This window comes from Seriola lalandi, unplaced genomic scaffold (genome assembly GCF_002814215.2).
Source record: "Seriola lalandi dorsalis isolate HSWRI2012SDOR001 ecotype SW California unplaced genomic scaffold, Sedor1 jcf7180002054412, whole genome shotgun sequence".
NCBI classification, from domain to species: Eukaryota; Metazoa; Chordata; class Actinopteri; order Carangiformes; family Carangidae; genus Seriola; species Seriola lalandi.
This window is the reverse complement of record NW_019524965.1, coordinates 805,876-832,535: the sequence shown is the minus strand read 5'-3', so window position 1 is coordinate 832,535 and position 26,660 is coordinate 805,876. Positions and strand designations below refer to the sequence as shown.

Here is a 26,660-nt window from a genome sequence, read left to right as displayed (position 1 = left end):
TGCACAATCAGCTCCCAAAAGTCACAACTTTATTGCACCTTTATAGTTAACTATAGTGTGGTAAGAGCCACTTTCATTATGAAAGGTCTCTTGCCTGGTCAGAAAAGGTGGTGCAAAATATAGAACCATGAATGCAAACATGTGGACCGTCCATTCACATCGGTTAATGTTCCTCCGTGTCAGTTTGAGAGCAACACCCTATGTCGATTTCACAGCCGACAAACACGTCCTATGAAAATTAGACTGTCGTCGCCTCTCTTGTACTGTACACACTACAGTGACATAGGGAAGGTCTTGCATGAAAACAGACAACTCTCTTTTACACAAATGAACAAACACATTTGCAGATAAATTCTCATGTTAACATCCACCAACTGATCCAAGTATTAGTAGCACATTAAAGATCTGTGTCTTTTCTTCTTTAAATTATATATTTATAACATTAAATCCTATGCTTTTTTATAGCCAATTCAAGGCAACATCTCTAGAATGAAAAGAAATGCATGGGCAGATCTTTACAGCGTTGAGGGAGACACAGGTAGCACAAGATGGACTGTACAGTCTTCTACACCAGCAAAGCGTTTTGTTATAACGTTAGTTTCTCTATGCATCTGTGCCCGGATTGGTGCAAGATGATCCCATGGTTTCAACACCTGAAATAGTTTGTATAAAATAGTTTCTACAAGATGTACAGGATGCAAAATGGTGGTCCAGGCAGAGGGACTACTCTGATATGAAACAGGGGAGTCTGATCAGAGATGAAGATGGGATACAGGATGTCTGGGTTCCTGAGTCTTAGCCCAGTTTGTCGGTGACCAGCATGACCATCAGAAAATTGCATAGAGATATAAGATACAAGGGGAAAAGAAATTATTAGCATGTGGCAGTCCCATTCTAACACAGTGCCTGAAGTATAAAATTCAACCCTTTTATTTCAGTACATTGGTAAAGAACAGTATGTGGTGAGGTTTGTTACAGAGAATGGAAAGGTCAAATCTCCAGACTGAGAGCTTCTGAACATTGGACTGATGAGATGAGCTACAGAGTTTAATAGCTGCACAGTAGAAAATAACTGCTTTTGTCTGATTTCCTCAAACAACCACAACCTCTACTCTGCAAATGCATATTGCACTAGGAGCTCTCAAAGTTTCCAGGTAAACATACAGATATGATTAAAGTAAAAGTTTCCAATGTGAAGTCTATCCACGTCAACGCTTCCACAGTCAAAATGTTTATACAAATCAGCTGAGCACTTATTTGTGGTCTTAAATGTATTGGCATTATGTTTGAAATTAACTGTGGTGTTTATAAAACAAAAAATGGTGCACAACCAAGATGGCAGAACTAAAAACAAAATTTATCGTATTACATTTTTGAACCAATTTAAACATGCACATTTAGAAAACGGTGGCAATTTTAAACCTTAATTTTACCAACAATACGCAGGCAAAATTTGGTCCTTAAAAACAAGCCACGTAGGAGATAAAGGTATAAAATAAAATAAAAATATATAGTTTTAATGACTAACAATTTTGGATCTTTGTAATTTAGTATAGAGTAATTTCAGAATAAAAGGTCACTTCTTTAATGTCCAACTTACTGAGCCCTTATGTCTGCAAAAGCAGCATAGTATGCTCTGAGATTGTGCACTGGTTTTGATAAAACACACCAAAGAGTTGCAGATATACTTCCTCATTATTAGCAATATCTTTCACAAATATGGTAAACTGTAATTAATTTCATAGTAGCTCAGAGTTCCAGGGCAACAACTAAGGCCGTAAGGATGCCAACATACAGTAATACACGTGACATGGATGTGTAAGGGCTTTCTGTTAAATACTGCATGCATAGAAAAGCTTATGCCACTTACTGTGGCGTTTGAATTAAAAAGGGATATGAGTGGTCAAATCCAGATGGCCAATGAAGACAACATTTCTTGTTGGTTAGTAACCTAGGATTGAAGGGTCTGTCAGTCAAACAGCTAATGCAGTCTGCTGTGCTGTTTTTGGCTCAATCCTATTTTTGAATTTGGGTCTGAAGTGAACACAAGATGGATAAAAAAAAAAAAAAAAAAATTAAAAAAAGAGAAAAAGTTTGGTATACAGTATTGTCTTGACTTCCAGTCAGCATGACCTTAACAGCACTCTGGACTCTCAGCGACGCACTCCAAAAACTCTCTTCCCTCCGGGTGTTACAGACCACTTGTTCTTCCTGTCCTGGATCTTCTGGAAGATGCTGCTGCCACTTCTCCACTTTTCTCTTTTATAGTTTTTCATTTTCTTCACCTGTAGATTGAGAAGTGAGAAAAGGGGAAAGTTGTAGAGCATGGACAATGAGGAATAAGACTGGCAGTAATACATTTGTGCTTTAATACCTAAGAAGCACCAACATTTAAGGCATTATATGTTGTGTTCATCGTTTCCTCACCTTTCCCCTATCAAAGTCTTCATCCCACTCATCGATGACAGTGTCATTCTTTGCAAGGCGGACATCTTCAATGGCATCTCTACTGATTGCAGAGACCTCACCATCCCAACTGAGAACTAGACAAGACAAACAAAATCTATAAATGCTAATTTTTTGCAACAAATACAAAAGGTGTGAATGCACAAAGAAACTCAGTGTCTCACCGTTGGCTCCGTAGGCCTTATCTGTGGCGTTCCTGAGCAGCTCCTCTACCACACCACTTGTCTTTTTTCCATCCCAGGCCACAGGAGCAGCGCAGGCCGGGGTGTTGTCTCCTAATGCACTTCCATCAGCTGCTGGAGCCTGGCTGCGTTTGTAGCCATCCTTCACTTGGCTGTCCCACACTACCACTGTGGCTGGATGTGGAAAAACAATCAGTAGACAGAAATAAAATGGTGATTAAATACAGTATTCTCAAAATACAATGAGTCATGCTCCCTCAGTATACTGGTGCAATGACTGGTCACTCAAAGGAAAGGCTGAAAGGCTGTGGTGGTGCACAGTGATTTTCTGCAAATAGGTCCAATCCATATAGAAGGGTGCTGGTATGTTTCGTGTTGGCATGGGAGCAAGATCGCGCATTTCTCACTGCAGCTTGCATAGCATGAATGCTCATTCATTTATTGCATTTACTACATGTGCATGCAAATCCATGTCCACGTACCTGTGCTTCGTTTGCTTATTTTGTCGTTCTCTGTGGTGCTCTGTTTTGAAGGGGGCTCCGCTGCTTCAGGCTTATCATTCTGCCCGTCAGAACATCGCCTGCTCTCCTCCCACAGTCTCACCTCTTCTTTCAGCCTCTTCTTTTTCTTCATCTTTAATTTCTTTTTCAACATTATCAAATCTCCTGCGTCATTCTGAACGGCTGTGGCCTTCATCTCAGAATTGCTGTTGGGGAACAAAAGAAAATTTAACTCAGCTGAGTAAATGTTCTTTTTGCACACAGCGGGTTTGTTCATAGATGAAAAGGTAATGAAGCACCTGCTTTACCTGCACTTTACCCTAAATTTTTACAAGGCTGAGCAAATCTTCTGTCAAATCTTTTTTTTACAGAAAGCCGACTAATAATGAAAACACTTTTAGTAACACATACTTGTTTGTTACATATTTGTTTCTTATACTGTTGTAAGGATGTAGCACATGGGCTGCATTGTGACAGTTTCTATAAGTGTCTGACAGTTGGACATAAGCACAGTTCAATCAAAGAGCCTGAGGTCATATGCCCTGTCTTTTTTTTTTAACTTGTGACAGCACTTTTTGAACCAAAATGAAGAATCATGGATATATATCGTTCCAGAGACACAAAGACAGACATGTAACTACACTTGCAAACCCTCAACCAACCTTTCTGATGCAGAGCATGCTGATGTTGTTTCCTGCAGAGCCTCCAACAGTTTCATCTTCTTATTTTTTTTCTTCTTTTTCTTCAACGACACAGAGTCCCTTCCCTGTTCTTTCTGATTTGCCTCACACTGCGTTGGGGTTGTAGAAGCTAACTGAGGCTTTTGCTTAGCTTCTGGGTTGGATGTTAGACTCCATATGCCACCCTGACACCAATCCTCTTCCTGGTTTGATGTGTCCAGATGAGACGGGACACACTCCCTCTCCTTCGCTTTCTCTCCATCCTCTGCATCCCTCTTTCGCTTTTTCTTTTTCTTCTTGCGCTTCTTCTCACTCGCTGATTCCGCAAAGTTGGCCTGCGTCACCGTAGCTGGGGATTTGATTGGCTCTGCGTCACCTTCCACTTCAGAATGGCGCCGCTTCTTTTTCTTCTTCTTCTTTTGGTTGATCTTTTGAGCTGAAGGGCTGCTGAGGTCTGGTTCTTGGACCGCGGAGCTGAGGTTGTTGGAAGACTTGGGGCTCTTTGGGCTGGGACTGTGAAGCCCGTTGGTTTTAAGAGAAAGGCTGGCGTTTGGTTTTTGCAGTGTGGAGAGAAGGGACTGTTTCTGAGGGCTCTGCTGTTTGAAGGATCCACTTGAGTGGGCAAAAGGCGATGACTGGACTTTAGGTGAATGGAATGGACCAGCTCTGGGGACAGAACAAAAGAAAACATCTGGATTTACACTGCCATCGTCATTTCACATTTTTATTTGAATTTCCAATGTGATGTAAGGTTCATACTTCATACCTGTGAGTGTGAGAAGGTGAGGCGAAGGTGAGGGGGTTAAGTTGATTTTGATGTGTGGGGTCACTGGACAGCTGGCGTGACAAAGGGGGCAGAGCATCAATGTTGCTCGGACTCCGGCTGCGAGCCTGCAGTTATCGACATAAATAAAAACTTGGTGGTCTAAAAGAAAATAGCCATGAATGTGACAAAAATAAGGAAGAGAATCAAATAAGGAAAAGGGGGTGATTAAAAGGGATGGCAGGAAAAGATGGAAGGAGGAAAACAAGGAGGAAAGGGTATGGCAGAGAAGAATTAGAAATGGTTAGAAAAAAAGAACAAACTAAAGGAAAAGAAGACAAACTCTAAACAAGTGCTACCATGTGGTTGATTAGACAGGCACACTGGATAAACAACATGTTACATAATGCAGAAAATAAACTAGAAAAGGAGAGTTTACTTGCCTTAATAAAACTACTCAGTGAAATCAATGGTCAAATCTGGGATAGCAGTGTGGAGTGGGGCAACAGGAAACTAAGGTATCATGAGCCTGCGCTAAGACAGGAAGTGGTGCTGCTGCTGTGGATGGGAATGAAGTTCACCTTCTTGGCTGACAGGGCCAGTTTCTTGGCAGGTGGAGGTGACATGGTGCTGGTGGCTTCAGATGTGATGTTGTTGAGGGCTGGGGGTTTTACTTTCGCCGTCTTCTGCTCCTCCGTGCTCTGAGAGCGCTCCACGCTCTTGGCTGGAGATGCCAGGCCATTGGAGCTTTTTCGAGGGGTGGAGGGCGTCTCTCCTACTGGCGCGCTCTTGGTACCCACGGAGTCCTGAAGTGAATCATAGGCTGTGGTTACACTTCTGTGCACGCACATGTGGCCTGAAATGGCTGTTATGCATCTCATTAAACTCCACAATCAAAATCTGTATTAATGTCTGAGCCACTAACACATTTTACCTCATGTACTAAGCAAATCAGACTTTACATTGAAGATGGCTTGATAATTAAGTTTGGACAGTTTTTGTCAGCATTGCTTTTTCACTATTCCCTGTGTCGTTAAATAGCTCGTATGCATTTGTGCGGATCAACAATCAATCAATTCTTCTAGTGTTACCTTTGAGTCAGTGGTGTCGGCAGAGGAAGAGTCAGACAAAGACTTAAATGAGGTAGATGCTGCAATGCCTCTGCCCTCGCCACCTTGCTTTTTATCTCCCTCCGTCCTGCTCAGCCCGTTGTTGGAAGGGGTCGGAGTGGTGCTGCGGGACTGCACTTGGCTCTGTGGGGAGGGCTTCTTCAGCTTCTTGAAAGGTTCCTCGATAACCGTGGGTCCACCTGGCAGCTTCGGTGGGCCATTGGAGGATGACGTCCAGTTGGAAAGTCTGGCTTGTGGCTGAGTGTTTACACCGTTCCTGGAAATAGGCAGGCCCAAGCCACCATCCACAGACTGGATCTTTCGCAGTTGTGCAGGTTCAATTTTCTGTGAGGGGAAGAGGAGGGGAACTTGTAGTAAAATTATATTTGACCAAAATGTTGAAGGTTATAAAACTGGATTCATCATTTTACAATATGTGTCATATTAAAAATCTTGTCTTATACCTTTGTGACCTGCGGGGAGGAGAGAGGCCCGTTCAGGTTGGCCCGCTTTATCTGTTCAGACGACACACTGTTCTTCCCAGGGTGCAACATCCCCTGCTTGGTGGTCTGCCCATCAGCATTCTTCTTGGTTTCAGGAATCCTTTAATATACAAATAAAGACTTAAGTCGAGGAGGAACAGACAACACCTGTTTTGATCTCTTGCAGGACTCCTGTGTCTTACCTCAGGTAGAAAAGGACATAAGCCTGCTGATTCAAGACCACTTTGATGTTACTAGAGTGCACCATTGAATCATTCATCTGGTACCATTGTCCATTGCTCGCCTAAGAGGAAACAAGGAAGAGATCAACATTTAAAATAAAGATAACAAAAGGGCTACCATAACTCTAACCTTTTATAGTACTTAGCTGTGAAATGTATTTAACTTTTATTTATTTACAGTTACCCTATGAAAAAGTAAAAAAAAAAAAAAAAAAAAAAAAAAAAAAAAAAAAAAGAAAGAAGTTCAGATGAAAGCATTTACATGCAGGTAAATGTCGTTTAATTTAAGATGTTTTCACACCATAACAATATCAATCATATCAATAAAAGAGGAATGCAATGACAGGGACTTTACGGCCCTGACACAGTCTGAGAGTCACAGAGACATTGATACAGAGTCATTAATATAAGTGGCTATATATTAAGCCATGAGCACATTAATGAAAAGGACAGCTTTATGGCAATACAGGATGCAACAATGTGATACAGTACACTGACTTTTACAGGTATTAACCAGAAGCAGACTAGTTACTATAATATAAACATTTTCAATAAATTTAGTATAGATGTTGATATTGTGATATAAAATTATTGAATTAAAATTATTTAAATTATGAATGCAGAGATGGAAAATTATATCCATACTGCAGATTTCTACACTTACCTTTAAAAGCAGATATTTTAAAAAAAGATATCAAATTAAAGCAACATTTAAGCAACTAATAATAGTATGACCAGGTATGGTGGAGCCATTTTTTTCTTTCTTTGTTTCTATCTGCCTTTGGTGTGTTGGTGTGTTAATGTCAATGTTTCTGTGGCAGAGGACGAAAACAAGGTGGCTCATCTCAATGTGTTTATCCTTAGATCTTGAAATAAGATTTGCATCTGGTCGCCTTACCTTGACATAGCAGTAGTAGTGTCCAGCGTGACAACTGTACCCAGAGTGCACCAGAACAGCATAGAGGCCGTACATAACAGGATCACCTGAGCTCTGAGACATGTAGGGGCGGATGTTCAGAAATTCTGGGTATCCAACATCCTAAGAAAAGAAACAAAAGACAGATGGAAAAATGAGAAACACTGAGAAATCAGGCAGCTCTTTCAAACAGCCATTGGTGTGAGAATTCTTTGTTAACCTTTGTTATTTTGCCTCCGCTGAAGTTGGCAAACCTCTTCAGCGAAAGGGTCAGTACATTAGATGTTCGATGGACTGTGAAACGCTTGGTTGCTGGCACTTTCTTTTTGCACCTGGAGAGAAGAACAGAAAGAGTGATGTCTTGCCGTTTTAGTTATGAATGTATGTTGCCAGACAAGACAAGTGGCACTCACTTGGCACACATGTAGGCATTCTCTCCACTTAATACATCTGGTTTAACAAACAGTTCCAGGGCTCGCACGATGTTTGCTGCTTGCTAAAAGACAACGACAGAAATCTACTCAGCACAGCTGACGTTTAGAGAAACAATATACATTTAATATTTCCATGGAAATAAAAGACACATTAAGATCTTGTAACCTACCCGAATCTCCACAGCAATGTCCAGGTACGGGTCATATGTGTCAGACACACTTTTACAAATAGAGCATTTCACTGAAAGAAAAAAAACAAAAACACAATCTGACTCCTGTACTTGGGGCATATTTCTGCAGAACAACAATCCTACAATCATCAATGTAACAGCCATTACTGGAGTATTTCAAACAAGCACCTGCTCCACTTCCTGTAAACACAAAACGATCACAAACCTCAAAAACTGCCTCTGACTCTCAGATCAAACATCTAGGGAAATTACCTTTGCATTCAACACTCTTTCCATTTCACCAGTGACATTTTTGAGTGTCATTAGTTTCTGCACAAAACTAACACCACTGCAACCAGGTAAATATCCTAGTTTGATATAATTATTATGCAATATCTTTACAAGTAGCATCGTACAAACAGGTTTAAGCTTAAACTTACAATCAACTTCATTTAGACTGAAGAAATTGAAATAATTCAAATAGTGAATTTCATCAGTCAACACACCATACACAATGTGATTTCTAAGATTTACAGGTGATACTAAAATAATCTTGAGCATCTGAAAAAATACCTCACATTTGGTTTGGTAGCAGTAAAAGCATATGGAGCTTAGAGAATAACTTCTTATTTTTTTCCCCTAAAGCCTTGCTAACAACATTTTTACCAGAGGCATCTTAAGCCATGAAAAGATACAGATGTACAGTATGGCACCTCTTTTTCTATGCATTGTGATTAAGAGCACTGAACTACATCCGGCTGTTTTAGCGATATAAATTTTGCTGACACTGACATTAGACTTAGTCCAGTCTGCTGGGAAATGGATCAATAAGGCAATACCAAAAACAGAAAACATTTTTTTCTACATTTCTCCCTGTCAAAAAAAAAAAAAAAACAGCCAAATACCTCTTGACCTGAGGTAACCTCCAAAGATCTGGTGAACCAGTGTTGTGGCCTGGGTCTGCCTGTCAAGCCTACACACAGGAAGGAAACAGAAAAAAAGACCATAAAAACAATATTCATACAAAACATATCATATTTTAACATGTAAGAGAAACAATTTAAAAAAAGCCTTACTTTGGGTAGCCATTGAGACAGGCTTTCTGCATGGCATCAATGGTGTACCGCAAAAATTCATGGGCATCCTCCTGGCTTCCAAAGCGAAAATGTCTGGCAATTTCTGTTGGAGACACAAGTGCATGTTAGCTTTGTGCTCGTTCAAGGTTTCCAACACTGAGTGCTTCCGAAACATTAAGTGCTTTGTGACAGTTCTTCATTTATTGGCCACATCCACTTACTGAGACAGAAGAGTTCAGCGCGAAACAATGTTTATTTATCTCTAACTGGCAACTAATCTTCATTGTAGTGAGTTTCATAAAGAGTTACAGTGTGTTATTTAGAGCAGAGGCAAATGTTTATTATATTAATGTTAACCACTGGCAGCTCAAACACAGACAGACAATCCATTGACAACAAAGTGGCAGCCAGAGGCAGCGTTATTACCAACTCTTTGTTCTGCTGACACTTGTATTCTCTAAAAATATGTTTCTGCAAAACAACACAGAGGCTCAATAAAAGACAAGTGATCCAATTCAGAACCTGGGACGCAAAAGTATGTAAACAAGTGGCCACACAGTTATGGCCTCTAGACAACTTATTGCACAGCTTCATTTCAAACACAATTCATACTGCAGTAATATAGAGTAGCGGCTTAGTCTCAACTATTTAAGATGTGTATACATGGCCAATAAGCATATTTATAAAGTAATAATCAGTGAAGATAGTTTAATACGTTGTAAAGTTTAAAGAGTATTCTTTCATGGTTTACTGCCGTCTAAACTTGGTTCCTCATGCAACTCAGACAAGCGGTTCAATAATGATCTAATAAAAAGCTTACAGTCACTTAGTGACTTCAGCAGACTGGTGTCTCATCTAACAGTGTCACATTAGAGCTAATGTAGCTCTAAACCCTTTGCCTCTACTGTTATTCCCTAATGGAAAAGGGGGAAAGTATGAGCTGCTAGAATTATAATGTGGTCATCACCACATTCCCAGCATAGTATCCTTGCAGATTTACGACAATGAGTCACCCTTGAGTGGGAAAAAGGAATAAGACACCACGCACTAATGACCTGTTCAGGGCACCTCTCAGACAAGACGAGGACATCTTGAGGATTTGAAATCTGTTGGTATTCCTGTATATTGGAGGGTTGTGGTTTTATTGTGTTTGTGAGACCCCGGCTATGAGATCCTGGGGCGATTCCTGCATCAGTTGCAGTAAGCTCTTTCGATTTTTATGTGATGACATTGCGCTGTATTTGTATTTTTTGGGAGAGGGTGTGCGTGCTGCGCAAGAGACACAGATGTTGAATTTTCATTGTATGCATTTACATTGTTCTAGCTGTGGTGGCACATTTCTAACCGCAGGGAGGCCAACAAATACATGAATGTAGAGGGAAAACACATGCAGTGTATATCTAAGTCCTGCTTTAACGAAAAAAAAAAAAAAGGGGGAAAGAAAGACTGTACATTTTTGTGCTAAAGCTGCTCCTCTCAGCCTGCAGTCACAAGGAGACAGAGAGGGCATTGGGGAGGGAAGAAGAGAGTGTGGGAGGGGGTGGGAGAGACAGAAAAAGAGGCGCAGGAGGTGGAGACATGATTGCAGCAGCACATAAGAAAGTAGCAGGCAGGTAGGGAGGGCTCCTCTGGGAGTACAGCACAGTACCTCACCATGTCAAGGTGCTACTCACAACTCATCCCTACGCTCTACATGATGTTCATTCACAGCCTGCAGCCTCACCGCTCCACTTATGTACTGCAGTTACTGCCTGCTGTCACATGGGACACTGTGGCCAGCGTTGCGTCACCCTGCCTCTGGCAATATTCAACCATTAAAAAAACCCAGGTGGCTGCGACTCCTGACACAACCTACATTGAAACTCTGCACAAACTGCTCACACACAATTACACAGCGTTAAGGGATGGTAGCTTTCTTACTTTTCAGGTCTCTGATGAAGGAGACAGGCTTGATGGCATTGCCTGTGTTGGCAAAGGCTTGGATGATATGGTTCTGCATTATACAGATCATACAAAAGCCTGACTGGTGACCTGAAACACAGAAAACAACAGCATAAGGGAATCAGAGTCACTCACAAAAGAAAAGCACAAAAATGTGTTATGCAGACAATGGTAAAGATATTTTTTATTCAATTCCTATCCCAAGAAAAATTTTATATCACTTAAAGTCAGTTCAGATTCAGAAAAACATTAGTGTTCATCACAAAGGGATAATAATCTGTGTTTGATGTGGCTCTATCACACAGTAGCCAACTCAAAATCCACAGTAATTACAGAGTCAAAACATCTGATTAAAAATGAAGGTTAGAATCACAGTAATGGTATCCACAGGAATAATGGCACAGACATGCAACAACACGCTGATCATTCTCTGATTTTATTTTTTCATAACAATATTCCAAAATGTATTGGCACTTAAAAGGTGACAACTGGATGTAAAATAATGATTTGCAAAATTCAGTTTGAAGGACTAATGATAATTACTCGAAGAGATCAGCAGCTTATTTTCGTTTTTTCACAATTCATCTTTTCACATTCTATTATCTGAAACATATTGTGAGCTGTGCCTGCTGCAAGAGCACCTCAATTACTGTAATATCTATTGAACAGCGTATTGTTGCAGCAGAGAAAAAAAACAAAAAGCAAAAACTTTTGGAAATCAGGAACTAAAATAACTAAAAAACATTATTTCAGTGATAATTGGTAAAAACTGAAAATAATGACACTCACATTTGCATTTTATGTATGACAATGCAATAGTTGACAAGCCTATATCAAGCCGTTTTGTCCCTCATATGGGCAATTTTGATGCAGTTTCAAAGGTTTAAAGATCTCAATGTCTGTGTCACCTGTAATAAGTCTGGATGAATTAAAGGAGTATTTAATTTATGCATCTGCAGCTTGGTCTGGACCAAAGTAGTCTTAGTAGTAGTAGAAATTTTTTGTCCATTTAGAGTGTTCCATACTACTACAAATTAACTTTCAGCTCTGTTATTTAGAGGTCAATGAGTCTTTCTTATCTTTGGTTCTTAAAAATGATCATAGACTGCTAAGTGTGTCAGAGCCTGAATACAACTTATTGTGAACACACTGAAGCAGCTGTTTGTGTTTCTTCTTCAGCTGCCTTGGCTTGCATTCCACAGTGACTTTCAGGCACATGTGTCTGCGCTTAGAGTAACCGTAGTGGGGTTACAGTCATTTCCCCAACCTTAAAACTGTTTGGGTGAGCGCAGTGTTAGTAAAAATTTAAATGAATGGCAGTGTAAATTCTGTGACTCTGGCAGCTTTTAAGAGCATGACTCAGGTACTCACAGGCACGGCTGTGCTCCTTTGAGAGTAAGTAGTTGGCAAGTGGCGGGGTGTAGGTGAGACACTGCACCGTGGAGTTGAGGAAGCAGGTGTTTCCGAGGTTGTGGAGGCCAGCTCCCACCCTGTATACACGCTCCCATTTGAGGGTAAGCTTGTTCCCTGGAAAGAGCATCTTCTGTGGGGCAGGGATCCCATCGCTCTGGCCCCCGACCACGTTCTCTGAGACTGAATGAGGAGTGCAGTCAATTTTGTGACATTAATCACAAGAACACAGGATCTGAGCTTTTAGAGCTAGAATCAAAGGATAAAAGATAAATATGGAAAATGTATAACTATCAAACTCTGCTAATTTTTCAGTTCAATTTTAAAGCTTACCTTGCCTCTTTATTTGGGCAGGCTCTGTGGCCTTCTGCCCTGTAGCACCCTCATTCCTGGGATTGAGGATCACATACTTGTTCTTTAAGCTGTCCAGTTGATAGGAGAAACCCTTGCTGGCAGGCTCAAACTCTATCTTCTGCAAAAGGACCTTCTTGGCAGAAGAAGCCAACAATTTGTTGAGGTCACCCTCATCGCCTGTCTCCTTTCGACCGGGTTTTAATGCCTCCTTGAGTTTATCCACTATCGGCATTGTTGGAACATCACTGCGGAGAAACACAGATTGGGTGTCAGTATTGTAAATTGTTCGAACAGAGGAGGCTGCACAAAACATCTAATAAAACTTGTTCACCCAATTTCTCCAAAGTGAACAATAACATGTCACCTGAACACATCTACACCCTATTCAAAGGCACCTCAGTACCTTTACTGTCTCTGTCAAAGAGCAACAGTAAACATGTGAATCAAATAAATGTTGAATTTATCCCCCAGCTAAGTGCCTATTAACACCCCTGTGTGTTTGTGCTTCAATATGTACCTCTGCAGGCCACATATCCTGACATGGCTCCACAATAGATACAGGGACTGAGTGCATCTGAGGAGCCAGCTGGGTCTTGGCAGCTGTCCCCACAGTTATGCAAGACATCAGACGTTGGTAACAGAGGGTGGTGGAGTGTGTATGAGATAGGAGAGGATGAGTGTTTAGAGCACATGAGGTGTAAGCAGCTGCTGTTAACTGCCAAGTCAAATTCTCATACATATCATTTTATGCCTGCATCAGTGTTTCCATTGTCATCTTAACTCTGTAACGTGGCACGTTTCTTCATCAAATTTTGTCATTGGTGATGTGAGAGATAAAAAAGATAATCAACTCAACGATAAATGTTAATTGAAAAAAATATATTTGCATTGGCTGTCTGCTGTCCCTTTAAATACACTGGAGCTGAGAGTACTAAAAAGGACCAGTTCAGTATAGATAATAGTGTGTGCACATTTCCACAACAACCCTCTGCCAGAGTCAGCCCAGTGAATGACTTCTGACGTGGTATTTTCTACAAAAGGCAGCAGCTGGCAAAATGTGTTTGGTGCTGACCGGGTAGTGAGTAAACCAATCATTCATTCACCTATCGCCTCAATTTACTCAGGATGTATCCGAGGTGCCCCAAACACAGCACACCCTCCTCAGAGTGAAAGCATTACATCATCCAGATGTTACAGTACCACAATAAAAACACCAAAGGCATGGAGTGCCATGAGAGTCGAGCTAATCAGAGTGGCCTGTGACGTCATGAGGAGAGAAGGAGGGCTGAAAATGCATTGTATGCACAAGGGCATTGTGACCTTCGTGTGCTGCTGATACTGATAGAACCAAAAACGACACAGCCCGCAGGGACACAGCTAACCGCAGTGATGCAACTGCTAGACCAGGCAGCAATGTTGATACACTTACCACAACAAAGGTGTTTAATCTGATTATTATGTCATGACAATAAACACAGGTGATTAATCTGATTATTGTGCCTTAACTATTTGTCATTTTTATTTCACACTGAAACTTTCTAATGTTTACATTTGCATTTTAGGCTGACAATGAGCAATTATCTGAAGTCCTGTCACTACAGGTTCCAACTTTTTAATATTGTAAAGTGATGCGAGTTATTCACCTGTCTTGATATTTTTTTTTTTTTTTTTTAAATGTTGCATTGTATCTTCCACTGTTTTAGCTAGCTGGGTGTCAATACTATACTTGTCTTGTAGAAATGCGCTAGCTATCACCCTAAATCCTACATCTGATGAAGAAGATAGAGGCCAAACATTAGCAAACCAAACTGCCAGTTTCTTTCGAGGTACAGATAATATTGGTAAATGTAAAGGTGCATAGGTGCATCACAGCAGGACCTATATACAGTGTATGAGTAGGTAAAATACACAGAAATGGGTGGTAAAGAAAGTGACAGCGTGGGCGTATCAAGCTAAATGAGACAGGCTAAATGTTAATCTTAGAGAAATGTTCATGGAGCTTCATTATCAATGTCTGACTCGGAACCGCTCTACTAGAAGAGCAAAAATATTAATTATAATTAGTTTTAAATGGTGCAAGTGTGTTTCCGATATATAGATTTTATTTTAGTGGCAAAACCAAATACATCTGCTTATACCCAAGAAGACTTTTTTTTTTTTTTACTTTGTATTTTTTTTATATAATTCCCTTTTGAAGTGTGAAATGTGAAAATGCATCTGAAAGTGTGAGAAGACCGGTAGAATGGTGTGTTTGTGTGCAAACCGAAGTTATCTCAACAAATACAGTGCTTTATAGAAGCCCAACTCTTGCGTGTTGGATGTCACAATTCTCTACCCTGTAACTCAACCATAGCAGCTGAGCAACATAAATAATTTGCAAACATATATGCAACACATTTTTTACATGCTAAAAATTAATTTAAAACGTAATACCTCCAAGAGTCAATATGTATCAATAAATCTGCTGGCAAAATTGGGCAAGTAAATTGAGTAGTAGTGATTAGAGCTAGAACAATAAGTTGATCCATAGTTGTAAATTTTGACAGGAAACTAAATATCTATTTGGAACTGTTGGTTGGACAAACAAGAGCATCAAAGAGTCACTTAAGACTCTTTGGTAAATTCTGGTGGGCATTTTAAACATTTTACTTCATTTTATTTTTAGTTATGTATATATCACTTCAGATCATACAGGAAAGTGATGACTTAAATGATGGATGGCAGACATGTGATGACTTCAAGGGCTCCCAAAAATATTGCAATAACGATTAAGAACAGAACAAAGTGAACCATGTGTATGGCGATCCCGAGTTTTTTTAGAGACACCATTTGTCCAGACACAGAACATATAAGAGTTTAGCATTTCGATTAATTTATAAGAGTAGCCTACAACTTTCTTTTGGCAAATTATTTAATCATCAACTATTTTTCTGGTACAAATGCTACTGGACACTTAATATCTATATCTATCAGCAACCAAAAAGCCAACATATTCCTACAACGTGCTTTATTTATATGAAAACCACCACGAATCTCAAATTACAAGTATTCACTCGTGGATTAGAAATATGAACGATGGACTTTAGGGGGAGCACCTGAAGGCAGCACCGTATTGCTGTCACTTCTAAAAACCCTCCATCATTTTAGCTTGTTTGGACAACTAGTAAACTGCTCGATTACACGGGGTTTCAGTTCTCCCGGTCCGCAATTACCATTATAAACGCCATGCAGTAGCTGGGTCGCCTCTTCCACACCAGCAGTACTCAACTCTTCGGGCCAGTCATCATAGCTTAAATGCTAGGTTGCTAACCTTAAGCACAGCTAATGACGACCCGAAGGGTCTCAGGTTCAGAAATAAAACGTCGTTATAACCTTGGCAAATACGTAAACCTTTCGATATTTAATTATTTGCCTTTTCTTGCTGACAAATGTATCGTGTTTTGCCTTTTGACGCTTGACAGCGGCAGCAGCAAATTAGCAAGCGAGCTAACTTAACGTGGCGAGAGCCTCCAGCCTCCCTCAATGCTGCAATGTGGTGTTAGCATCTCGGCGTCCAGGTGGCTAACATTCCCCAGCCGCCACATCCTACCTGTTGGTTTAACACCGTCATCCTGGAAATGCATTCTAACACATGACGGGTACATCCAGTAGGCATTTGTTCACTTACCTTTCGTTCAGTCGTCCAAAATCGTTGACAGTAGAGGGGTCTGCTTCCTCAGCTGTAGCTCTTGGGTCTGGTATTTTCGCCCATGCTGCATTATCAGAGGGCGGTGACGACGTTGACTGACAGGGATGAAAGACCAATCAAAGAGCAGGCCATGCCGTCGCTGAAGGGTTCAGCCAATCAGTACTGCAATTGACGTAGAGCTGTAGAGAGAGAACCACACGTGACTTCCAGCCAGCGCTGTTTACCATTGATGTAATCGACACGGTACATGTTAATAATTGTTAATGTTCCAACAAAAAGCGCTGAAATGGCATTGTACATGTTAGACCTGCATCATTGTGTTGGAATGAAGCCGCTGCTCGATCGTATGAAAATAACTTGAGAAATTAAATCGCCTCCATCCTGTAATTTTCCCCATCGCTGCTGAATTTAGCAAATATTTAATTCAAGTAAAATGTCAGCAGATTTCATCCATATTAGATATCACTTCCCATAAAGGCTTGTAATTTAACTTTATGCTGCTGGAGTCCATCAAAGAAAAAAATATTAGTAGTTTACTGTAATTGCACTTCAACATTGAACAGATTTAAATGCAATTGCACTGTTATATACTGTAAGTAGCTATTGTGCCATCCTGTAGTGAGTGTGAGTATCAGATTTGATATTGCACATCTGTTCACATGGATAGGCCCGTGAAGGAATGTAAGTGAATGTCACATGTTGTTGTCTCCACTAGAAGGCAGCAGATTGCTGTTGAAGTGTCTCAAAGCAGTCTTTTATTGTCCTTGCCTATGTAAAGTATGTTAAACACTTACTTAAGAAACATAAAATGATACCTCATGCTTAAGTGTATTATACTGTTTATTCTGTTGCCTGACTTTTGCCTCCCTTGAACAAAAGTGAGGTCTTGTTCTTCCTCTACCATGTATGCCTGCTTGGACCAATGCTATGTGAGTTATGCTTCTGCTGCACTCACTTAAAATACATATTTTTTTATTTACATAACTACTTACCAACTCCGATTCTTTGCTGGATTAAAGTTTTTAAGAATATGTGCTGCCTGTTATGCTGGAGTCTTCTCAGTCTCCATATACTGAGCCTTTTGATGTGAAAATAACCAGTGCAAAGTGAATCAAAACAGGGTTTGGCATTTAATATAATAGTCAAATGTACAGTATTGTTTCAGTTGGACATGCATGCAAAAATCATCTTATCTCAAAAGTCCCATGTGAAACCAGCACAAGACATTATACTTGACTACAGTTTCAAATGAAGAATTTTTTTACACTCTCATATTAATTTTCATATTAAGTCACATGACATCTGTTCAACACTTTTATGGTCACTCCCATTGCTCTTGCAATAAACTGATAATTGGTTAAAATGTGTTCTTTAATTCACTGACACAAAGGATGAGCCAGTTAGACAGGTAACAGTTCAGACTACAATTTGACCTTTAATGCATGTAAAATGTGTGTATTTTGCTAATACTGTTAAAATACTAGGTCTTCTCTTTATACAAAACCAAATGTGTCATTTGTCATAAAAAGTATCAAAATGAGGGCAGTTTTTCAATAATTATGATGAATCATACAACTTCCTTAAATAAAATATGCTCTTACACTTACTAAAGCATTATAAAGAGAAGAACTGTAATATAAAAAAATACAAAATACAAAATGGAGGATTCAATCCTCTTTTTCAGACATTTTTCATTAGAGACATTATGACTGCTGTGACCATTGTGTTCAAAGTGCATTCTTGTCTATTCAGGATTATTTAAAGACAACAATTACAAAACACTGATTGTGTGCACAGGCTGGCATCTGAAATCTGACCATTGACGTGCCACTCTTACTCTAAACAGGTTTGCCACACCTTTAAAAAAAAAAAAAAACAGAAGTGAAAAGATATGCATACTCAGCACAAGAAAGAATATGAAGCAGGACAGGCAAGAGGTGGCATTAATTCCTTGTGGTAGCTCTGCTGTCACAAATCAGGATGCCGATTGCCAGCTAATGTTACTAAACAACACACAGATTCACAGAATTGTTACACTTTGAGTTTTAGGCATGTATGTGTTTCAATATAGAATTATAGTTCATGTCAAACAATAGCTTTTGTTAAAAAAAAAACAAAAATCGCTAGCGCAGAAACAAAAGTACTGTGAGGAGTTAACACTGAATTGTGATGATTATCCCTTTATCTCAGCTGAGGGAGAAGTGGTTTATGAGGAAGTGCTTTAGATTTTGGGGTAGAAGCTTCAGAAGGTGCTGAATTCAAAAGACTGATGAATAAAAACATAATGAGTCCTGCAACTAAAACACATAACAATTCAATTTTTCTTCCAACCTCACCACATAGCACACACACCCTGCAGCTTTCTTAATAAGAAGAAAACAAAATAACAATTTGAATCGTGTATTTATTTCTGTTTTTGGTATTTATATCTTAGTATATTTCAACTGCAGACATCCTCAGACAATAGGACAGTGGTGGAGTTATGGGTCTTCGATGTCCAGGAAGTCCTTTTTGGGCGGCGCAGCTCCTCTATACCAGGCACAAGAGTCATCACTCCTCTTGACACAAGCAAAGTGTTTGGCCTGCTCTCCGTTGACTGTCTTCTCAATCACCCAGTCCGTCCACAGGCACTCCGCTGGGCTGCTGATCATGCAGGGGATGGAGGTGCAGTGAGTGATCTGAGGATTGAAGAAGAGACCAAGATCAGGGAGTGAGCTTACAACAAGCAATGCATCTTCCAAGATTATATTTCCTCTTCTAGCTTGTGGCAAATTCTAGTTTAACTACTGACTATCCTTTAACTTTTCTACCTTGCAATCACAGCCCATTTCATAGCGCTGAACCAAGCTCTTCTTCTGGGTGTCAGTCAGGGTATCCCAGGGCTCAATTAATTGGCACAGTGTGACATGCATCTTCCCGTCAGCTTCCAGTCTGCCTGCATTTGAGGGACAGCAAAGCAGAGGTAATGAGATGATGTGAAAACCGACCTAAAGGAACCATTTTTATTCTATTTCATAATGTGTGATTGCTAATGTGGTTGCAATTTTACCTGTGATGAGATACTCCTTGCCATTAGTCTCTAGAGTCACTCCACACACTGCAGAGGAGGAAGCAGTGTAGATGGCGTCAATATTCTGGCTGGGACCTTTGAACATCTGAAAATTTCAAACAGAGGGAAAAAATTCAAATTCAAATTCAAATAGGAATTGGGTTTATACCCAAACATAAAATGAGAATTAAAAACAACTTCACACCATGTACCTTGATCTGTTTGATGTCATACTTGATCTGTTTGATGGGGTTTCCATAGATGTTGTTGCCGACGTCAACCTCCTCCTGTCCAACCACCTTTGCCCTGATAACTGGAAAAAGACAAAACAACCCACATTTGAATTCATTGCGTTTGAAGACCGAGTTTCAAACACTATTGTCATGTTAAAACTGAACTCTATCTGGGTTTTTCTGTGTCTGATCTAAGCCCTGCCCAGGTTTGGCATGCCGGAGTTGGCCACAACACATTGCTGCGGCTTGGATCCGTGGAGTTTGCATGTGCCAGGTGCTGGGAAGACAGAGAGGCACATGAGTGTTTCATCAGCTGTAATCAGAGGGAGGAATGTGTGCTGCCTGCTCCCAGGCTCCTGGGCCGACACAGGAGGAAGCCAGTCAGCAATCTTTGAAAAGCTGAACTAGAAACGCTCCCCTCGCCCCCAGGCCTCTCTGCCGGCCTGCCTCTCTGTCTGGATAGAGGTGCTGACATGCAAATCAACCTCTCTTTCGTTTGCAGCCTTTCCCCTTCTCTCTCTTGCTTTCTCCCTCCCTCCCTCTCTCTGTCTTTCTCTCTCTCTCTCTCTCTCTCTTTTGCGCTCTTAAGTTCCAGCTCCCAGATTCAGAGAGGTTTGGATGGGGGAAAAAAATATAACAGTTCAAGTGGAAAAACATTATCAGAGCCATACGGATGAGCCTTTGAGCTCAAATACTGAGTGTTCAACAAAAAATGACTCATGTGTTTCGCAAACACTGCTTCTTTCATGTGAATCCAAATGTTGAAGTACAGTATAGCATGTGCCGGTCGTAGCTAAATACCTATGGATTATTTGTATCACGCGAGTTGCAGTGATTACTGTAAATTCACATGACTACTTCTGTGAATTAGGTTTACAAAATCCCATTCAAAAATCAAGCTTTTAAGTGAAGGAGACTAGCGACAGAGCTAATGTTAACCAGATGTTCCCTCTGGAGTCCCAGTTCAGTCCTCTCTTTCCCAAGGTGGCAGCTACTGACTGACTGCCTCAGACCATCACGAGCCTGCTTCCTTACCAAATAAGATCAAGCCTCTTTTTTTATTTTTTTTTTATTTGCTTTTTATATGATGGAGGTATGAAGCTGCGAGCCATATGCGCCCTAATTCGATGACAATAGAGGCTTAGAGAACATCTCCTTTTAAGGGTCTAAAGAGTCGACCTTTAACAAAAGGAAAACAGGGAAAAAAGGAGAGTGTGTGCACAGAAGGAGAGAGTGATGGAGTGATGAGGATGGCTGCATTCTGCAAACAGGGAGGGAACGGACAGGAACAGCAGGCATTTTGCAGAGGCAGTATTAGCCTAACAGTGTCCTGTCTAAGACAGCCCTTCAAAGCAATACTGAAATACTGTCACAAACATACAAGTTGACAGGGGGAGGAGGAGTTACAGAGCACAAGAGAGGGAGGGGGGGGGGGGTTAGTTCTTAGCCAGGAAAATGTGCAAAACACCGAGCTGTGCAGGCTGCAAACTTTTCTGTGTGCTGCTGGAGCTGCTGTCAAGTAGCAGATATACTGACAAATAATTTACATGTCATGATTTAGAATGACAAACTGCTCCCAGTGATAATCTACACCAGTCAAGATGTTTCTGGTTTACAAATCACAAACTCCCTCAAACACTCTGATACACACTGAGTTAGCGGGTGCTGAGAAACTCTCCAACTTCTCTGGCTACAAAGTGGATTAGTGGTAATCCCCTTTGCCTGAGTGTGCAGAATCACACACAGATCACTTCTCCTTCCACTGGTGTAAAGTAGGGCAGGTGAAAATATGCACAGTATGTAACTTATGTGAATGATAATATATCATTTGAGCACTTGGGTTTTAAAAACAGCTTTGCGAGGGTTAGAGTGTTCTCTTCAAAATGTATTCAATATGCTAAAAATAAACAAATTACAAGAAGAAGATGCAGATTAAGGTTATGTGTCTTTTCACCCATTCATTATTTGAAGAGGAACAGAAAAAGTCCAAAACACGCTCCCATTTTGCCACGCCCACTCCACTGAAGCACTCACTGTTATTGCTTTAAGGGGCTACTTGTAAGTTTTCTCTGTTGCTGAACGAGGTTTCTTGCTGGTAGCGGGTGGTGGTCATTGTCGCTTGACAAGAGCTTTGGCCATTGTTGCGTTTACAAGTCAAGAGTTTATAATACGCCCTCTGAGCAGTGCTATGTCTTCAAAGCAGATTGGAGGCTACAGCAAGTCGCTATGGGAACGTGACAAGACGGGCCCGGGCCAGCTGGTTAGCATGTTAACTTCAGTAGAAGCAAAGACATGATAGAGACAAGAGTTAACATTGGCATTGCTCTCCACCATTGGAGACAGCTCTTGGTGAGTAAAGGAATGACATTTGTTGCTGAACGATGTTTTTTCTAGACAGGTAAGTAAAGAGTTGCTAATGCTAACACTAGCTATGTAGCGATAGCAAAACTTACAAATAGCTCCTTTAAAAAGGTAACAGTGTGTGTCCTCTTGTTGAAGTACCTGAGAAAAATAACTTAATTTTCTGATCTGATATACAGTGTATACCTAATTCTCACAGGAAATGATGATGTTTGCTGGAAAAGGCTGACCAAGCCCTATAAAAAAAAGTTTAGAAAAAAATGATAAGTTTCCCTGAGGGAACCATCTAATTTTCCAGTTACTCAAACAATAAACACATTATTTTGTATGTAGTATTGTGGTCATGGGAGTGCTTTAAAAAACAAAAAGAGAAAGAGAAGAAAGCAAATGCATGTCATGTAATTGCAGGGCCTGTAGATCCATTTTTCTCTTGGAGAAGCCACAACGTAGTCCGGCTTTGAATGAGAAAAACTAAACTACAAATTCAAACTGATCCACTCAAATGATATGCAGATTAATCCACCATCTTCTCATCAGCCTAAATATCCTTCTGGCACCTAAATGATACTATTAAACTTATTTATGATGATGTACAAATGTTCACACAAATGTTCGAGAAGTGAGTTGCTCTGCAATAAAGTGATTTCTGCTTCAGTGGGCACATTGAAATGAACCTGCTAGATCCAACGCATTATCGCCGGTGATGCTGGAGTTTAAAGCAGCTGTTGCAAGAGCTTGCACACACTCAGGCTGGCTCAAAGGAGGGAAATCTGGTTTTAATGTCAGCTCTGTTTACACAGCTTGCAGGGCTGTGTTTATACCGGAAGTCACGTCAAAGCCAGCTTTCCTTTCAAGGTCTCAAATGATTCGCTTTCCCTTCTTCAAAAAAAAGCAGAACAGGTACGCTCTGTAATCACCAAGAATTGTGAAATAAACTGCAAATACATAATGAGCACAGCATATGACTGCGCGGCATTCCTCTGCCTCAGCCAAAGACCCAAGGGATGGATTTCGATTTATGAGGAAAGATTTTTTTTTTTGTTCCTGCTCTGTCTGTTTTGACAAGATAAATGGAACTACGTGTTTACAACTAAAGCTGACCTGGTTATTTTCTTTTTGTTTACAGGAATAGGGAGAGAAATGAGCCAGGGGTCTTGTAAAATAAAGTTAGAAAAAAAAGGAAAAGGAGAACTGTAAAACTACAGTCTGCTTTGATCAGACTTTTAGATTAATGGTTCTGCTCTGCTACCCACTTAAACTTTCCATTAGTATCTTTCAAAGTCTCTGTTTCAACGTCTGTTATTCCCTGCATTTTGACTGTGCCTCACACAAAGAAAACTGAATGCAGTGAATCATCATCAAAATGGACATGCTGACACGTGACAAAAACATTGACTGTTCTTCCCACTTTTAAAGAATTGCACTTGAGTCACTGCAACAGAAACTGCAAGCTACTCTTCTTCTTGAGTAATTTTCCATTGACTCCAGACACTCTAACTGACCCTACTTCTGTGCAACTGAAGTAGTACTTTCACACTAAGCAGGGGTTCTTCAAAGCAGTGTCTTGCCATGTAGAGACAGCATGGGAATATTTCATTCTCTATGTTTAATCCAAATAACATGGCTTTAATATAACACAATTTCCAACTGCCTACAGATCAAAGAAGAGTAGAAAAGAAACTAAGATCAACATAATTTAGCTAAACCAAAAAAAGCATAAGAAATTAAGGTGGCGCTACAATGGTAGATAATAACCTTCATTTTGAATGTGCCATCTCAACATAAGCCTACTATGTTATCACTCTAGTAGTTCATCCACTCATTCATTGTCTATGTAGCAGCCAGTGACTTTATACGCCAATGAATCACATAGATTTATCACAGAATCTTGGCTTTAGAGTTGTGCAAGTTCACAAACGTTCACTGAACTCTGCTGTGACAAAAACACAATGTGAACTCTAGATAGTCTTTTCTTTTTTCTTTTTTTTTTTTTAAATACTTGAACCCCACTGTTAGTAACAGTTTGATATGGCTATCAAGACTACTGGTGAGGCAGATTCAAGAAGCCTTTTGGCCAAAAAGGCTGATCTCCTTGACAAAATATTGGTGTGTGTTGGTGGGAGGGTCTATCCATGGTGCTGAAGCAGGAGCAGAGGGAGGTTAAGGTCATGTTAGGACCTGACCTCAAAGACTGATAAAATGAATCAGTCTGGAAGTTCAGATGAGTATCAGCACCTTCAGTCTAGGTTTGAACAATCCACAATATAGTCAGAGCCCTGCTCATGTATACCTGACCAAATGACTGAAAGTGCACCCAGAGTTAATTTGAAAGGCTCCTCTTTCTACTGTGGTGCAAGGAAGATGTATGAAACCTTCAAAAATAGCTAATGAATTTTTAATTTCCCTCACTCTCTTTATGTTTCTTACATTAGCTACCTGGCTGAATTTGAGATGTGTCAACTTAAAATCATCTCAATAAGAAGGTTAAAGAAAAAAACTCTGCTTTTCCTTTACAGTAAACTCTCCAGCAGGATAATGTGGTTTCTTCACCCTCCAGTGCCATGGAATCCAATGGTAAAGAGAAACCTTTGAATAAGTCAGCTTCTGTAGACATGCCACACACTCAGCCAGCTCACAACCAAGAAAAAAGACCCTCAGCAAAACCCCAATTTAAATAGCTACACAAGCTGGTCACTGTTGAGACTCTCGTTAGCTTAAGGCCTATGTTGAAGGCAGCAACAAGTAGTGTTTTGTAATAGGTAAAATAAGAGGGAAACTATCTTCATGGCCTTTGAGTAAGAGTAAATTAAATGGTCATTCAGTAGGATTTGAGGAAGTGCATCAGTCATCAGTTTCAAAGTTTAGTCATGTGGATGTAGGAGTTGGAAAATACTACAAATTCTAATATTTACATGCTGTTTTGATGGTAAACAAACTGCATGAATGATAATCAAAGAAGTGCAAATAATAATGAAGAAAACTGATCACCCTGATCAGCAGCAGACACTGATGTGTTAAAAGTGCTTATCTGATTGGATGCCTGGTTATTAAAAAAAAAAAAACAACTTTCAAATGAAATACTGTAAAACCTATTTTCCTTTTCTTTTTATTTTCTTTTACTTCTATTAAACTATAGTAACTAACTGTAGACTAAACTATGGTTCTTTTTTTAAATGCAAAAAAGTACATGAAGTATTAGGCTATGTGGCTATATATTAAGACTGAAGAATATCAATAGATGATTACAGAGAAAGAGAGGAGGGCAGTGGAAAGAAAGATTGAGAGACAGAAATTTCCATCCTCCTCCCCCTGTAATTGTAAACATAAGAGTAGGGCAAGTTTGCAAAGTTTCCCTCTCAACAACAGTTTCTTTGTCAAAGGGATAAACACGTTGATCGTCTGCATTTTATATTCAAACAAATAATGTCTAAATGCTGCTTTGTATTAATTCATTTTAGTGAGAGAATCAACTTACCGACGTCTGCGCTGCAAAACGCTTGTTGAGGATGCGCTGGGGAGCAGCTGCAGGCCTCTGCAATTTCTTCCACTCGCCAAAGAAAAAGGATGGCCAGCGTGACAAAACAACTGTTCACCGTCCAGGTCATCTTGGAAAATTTACGCTGTTTAAATTAAAGAGTTAGAGGGGGGAAAAATATGAAGGCTGTTGTGCAGCTGAGCAGTCCGGTGCGCCTAAAAGGATATGAACTTAAAAAAGTCTCCAACTATAAGAGAATAAAAGACGGTCTACTTGTCAAACTATGAGATGCACAAGGTATGAGAGGGAGAGGATTCCTGTTGAAGCCTACACCCTGACAACTCCTCTCGATCTGTTTTCCACTATCGTCAGTAGCAGCCGCTTTTATTCCTGCGGGCTGCAGCAGACTCCTCCCCTGCTGTGGTCTCAGCCAGTCAGCACAGCGGGACTGTGGAGGTCAGGGGCTCCCAAAAGTTTACACATCTACCCACAAACCCGTCACCGTCTGTCACAATCCTATCGCAGGAAGAGATGGATAAGTGTTTACATCATAAAACGGGGGTCATACTGTATATGCAACTGTTAAGTCACCCTCACCCCGCCACACACACTCACACACACACACACACACACACACACACACATACACACACACACACACACAAATGCATTTGTTCTTCTCTTTTCGTGAGAACTGACTCATTTCCTTACACCCCCGTAAAATGTCACTAACCTCAACTTTTACCTTAACTTTCCCCAAATCCGAATCCACAATCCCCTAAAACAACTAGATTTAAATCTGACATCAACTTCACTTTCAACCTCACATTAAAATCTAACCCTTAACAAATAATAAGCTCAAACTTACTTAGTAAAACTGGGGAAATAATGTCATTATGTCTGAGGTATTTCCTTATCTTATTATCTTTGTGAGTACATCTGGGGCTCACAAAATCAGCAAACAACTATTCCGTGGGTTTGCCACTCCAGTACAACTATTAAAGGAAAATTGCAAAAAAAAAAAAAAAAAAACTGTGGATGTGCTCAGTTTAATTCATAGCAAATTAGTCACGGTTTTAGATTTGTGTGTGTGTGTGTGTGTGTGTGTGTGTGTGTGTGTGTGTGCGTG

The 26,660-nt window shown here is 40.2% G+C and overlaps 2 protein-coding genes across 2 annotated transcripts; both read right to left on the bottom strand.

Annotated features, from left to right (window-relative positions):
* Positions 1–12: 12 nt before the first annotated feature.
* On the bottom strand, positions 13–16,497 carry usp36 (ubiquitin specific peptidase 36). The gene is made up of 20 exons (XM_023410042.2): positions 16,393–16,497; positions 12,705–12,970; positions 12,333–12,554; positions 10,941–11,051; positions 9,021–9,123; positions 8,850–8,917; positions 7,945–8,015; positions 7,754–7,836; positions 7,561–7,672; positions 7,323–7,463; positions 6,386–6,486; positions 6,165–6,303; positions 5,683–6,045; positions 5,173–5,397; positions 4,595–4,719; positions 3,811–4,494; positions 3,131–3,354; positions 2,631–2,822; positions 2,428–2,543; positions 13–2,285 (listed from the first exon to the last, which is right to left on the bottom strand). Exons 2-20 carry the CDS (start codon positions 12,955–12,957, stop codon positions 2,154–2,156), a joined length of 3,465 nt encoding a protein of 1,154 aa, XP_023265810.1. The 5' UTR covers positions 12,958–12,970; positions 16,393–16,497; the 3' UTR covers positions 13–2,153.
* Positions 16,498–17,530: 1,033 nt separating this feature from the next.
* Positions 17,531–25,901, bottom strand: timp2b (TIMP metallopeptidase inhibitor 2b). The gene is made up of 5 exons (XM_023410067.2): positions 25,532–25,901; positions 19,675–19,775; positions 19,463–19,568; positions 19,224–19,348; positions 17,531–19,091 (listed from the first exon to the last, which is right to left on the bottom strand). Exons 1-5 carry the CDS (start codon positions 25,659–25,661, stop codon positions 18,894–18,896), a joined length of 660 nt encoding a protein of 219 aa, XP_023265835.1. The 5' UTR covers positions 25,662–25,901; the 3' UTR covers positions 17,531–18,893.
* Positions 25,902–26,660: the final 759 nt, after the last annotated feature.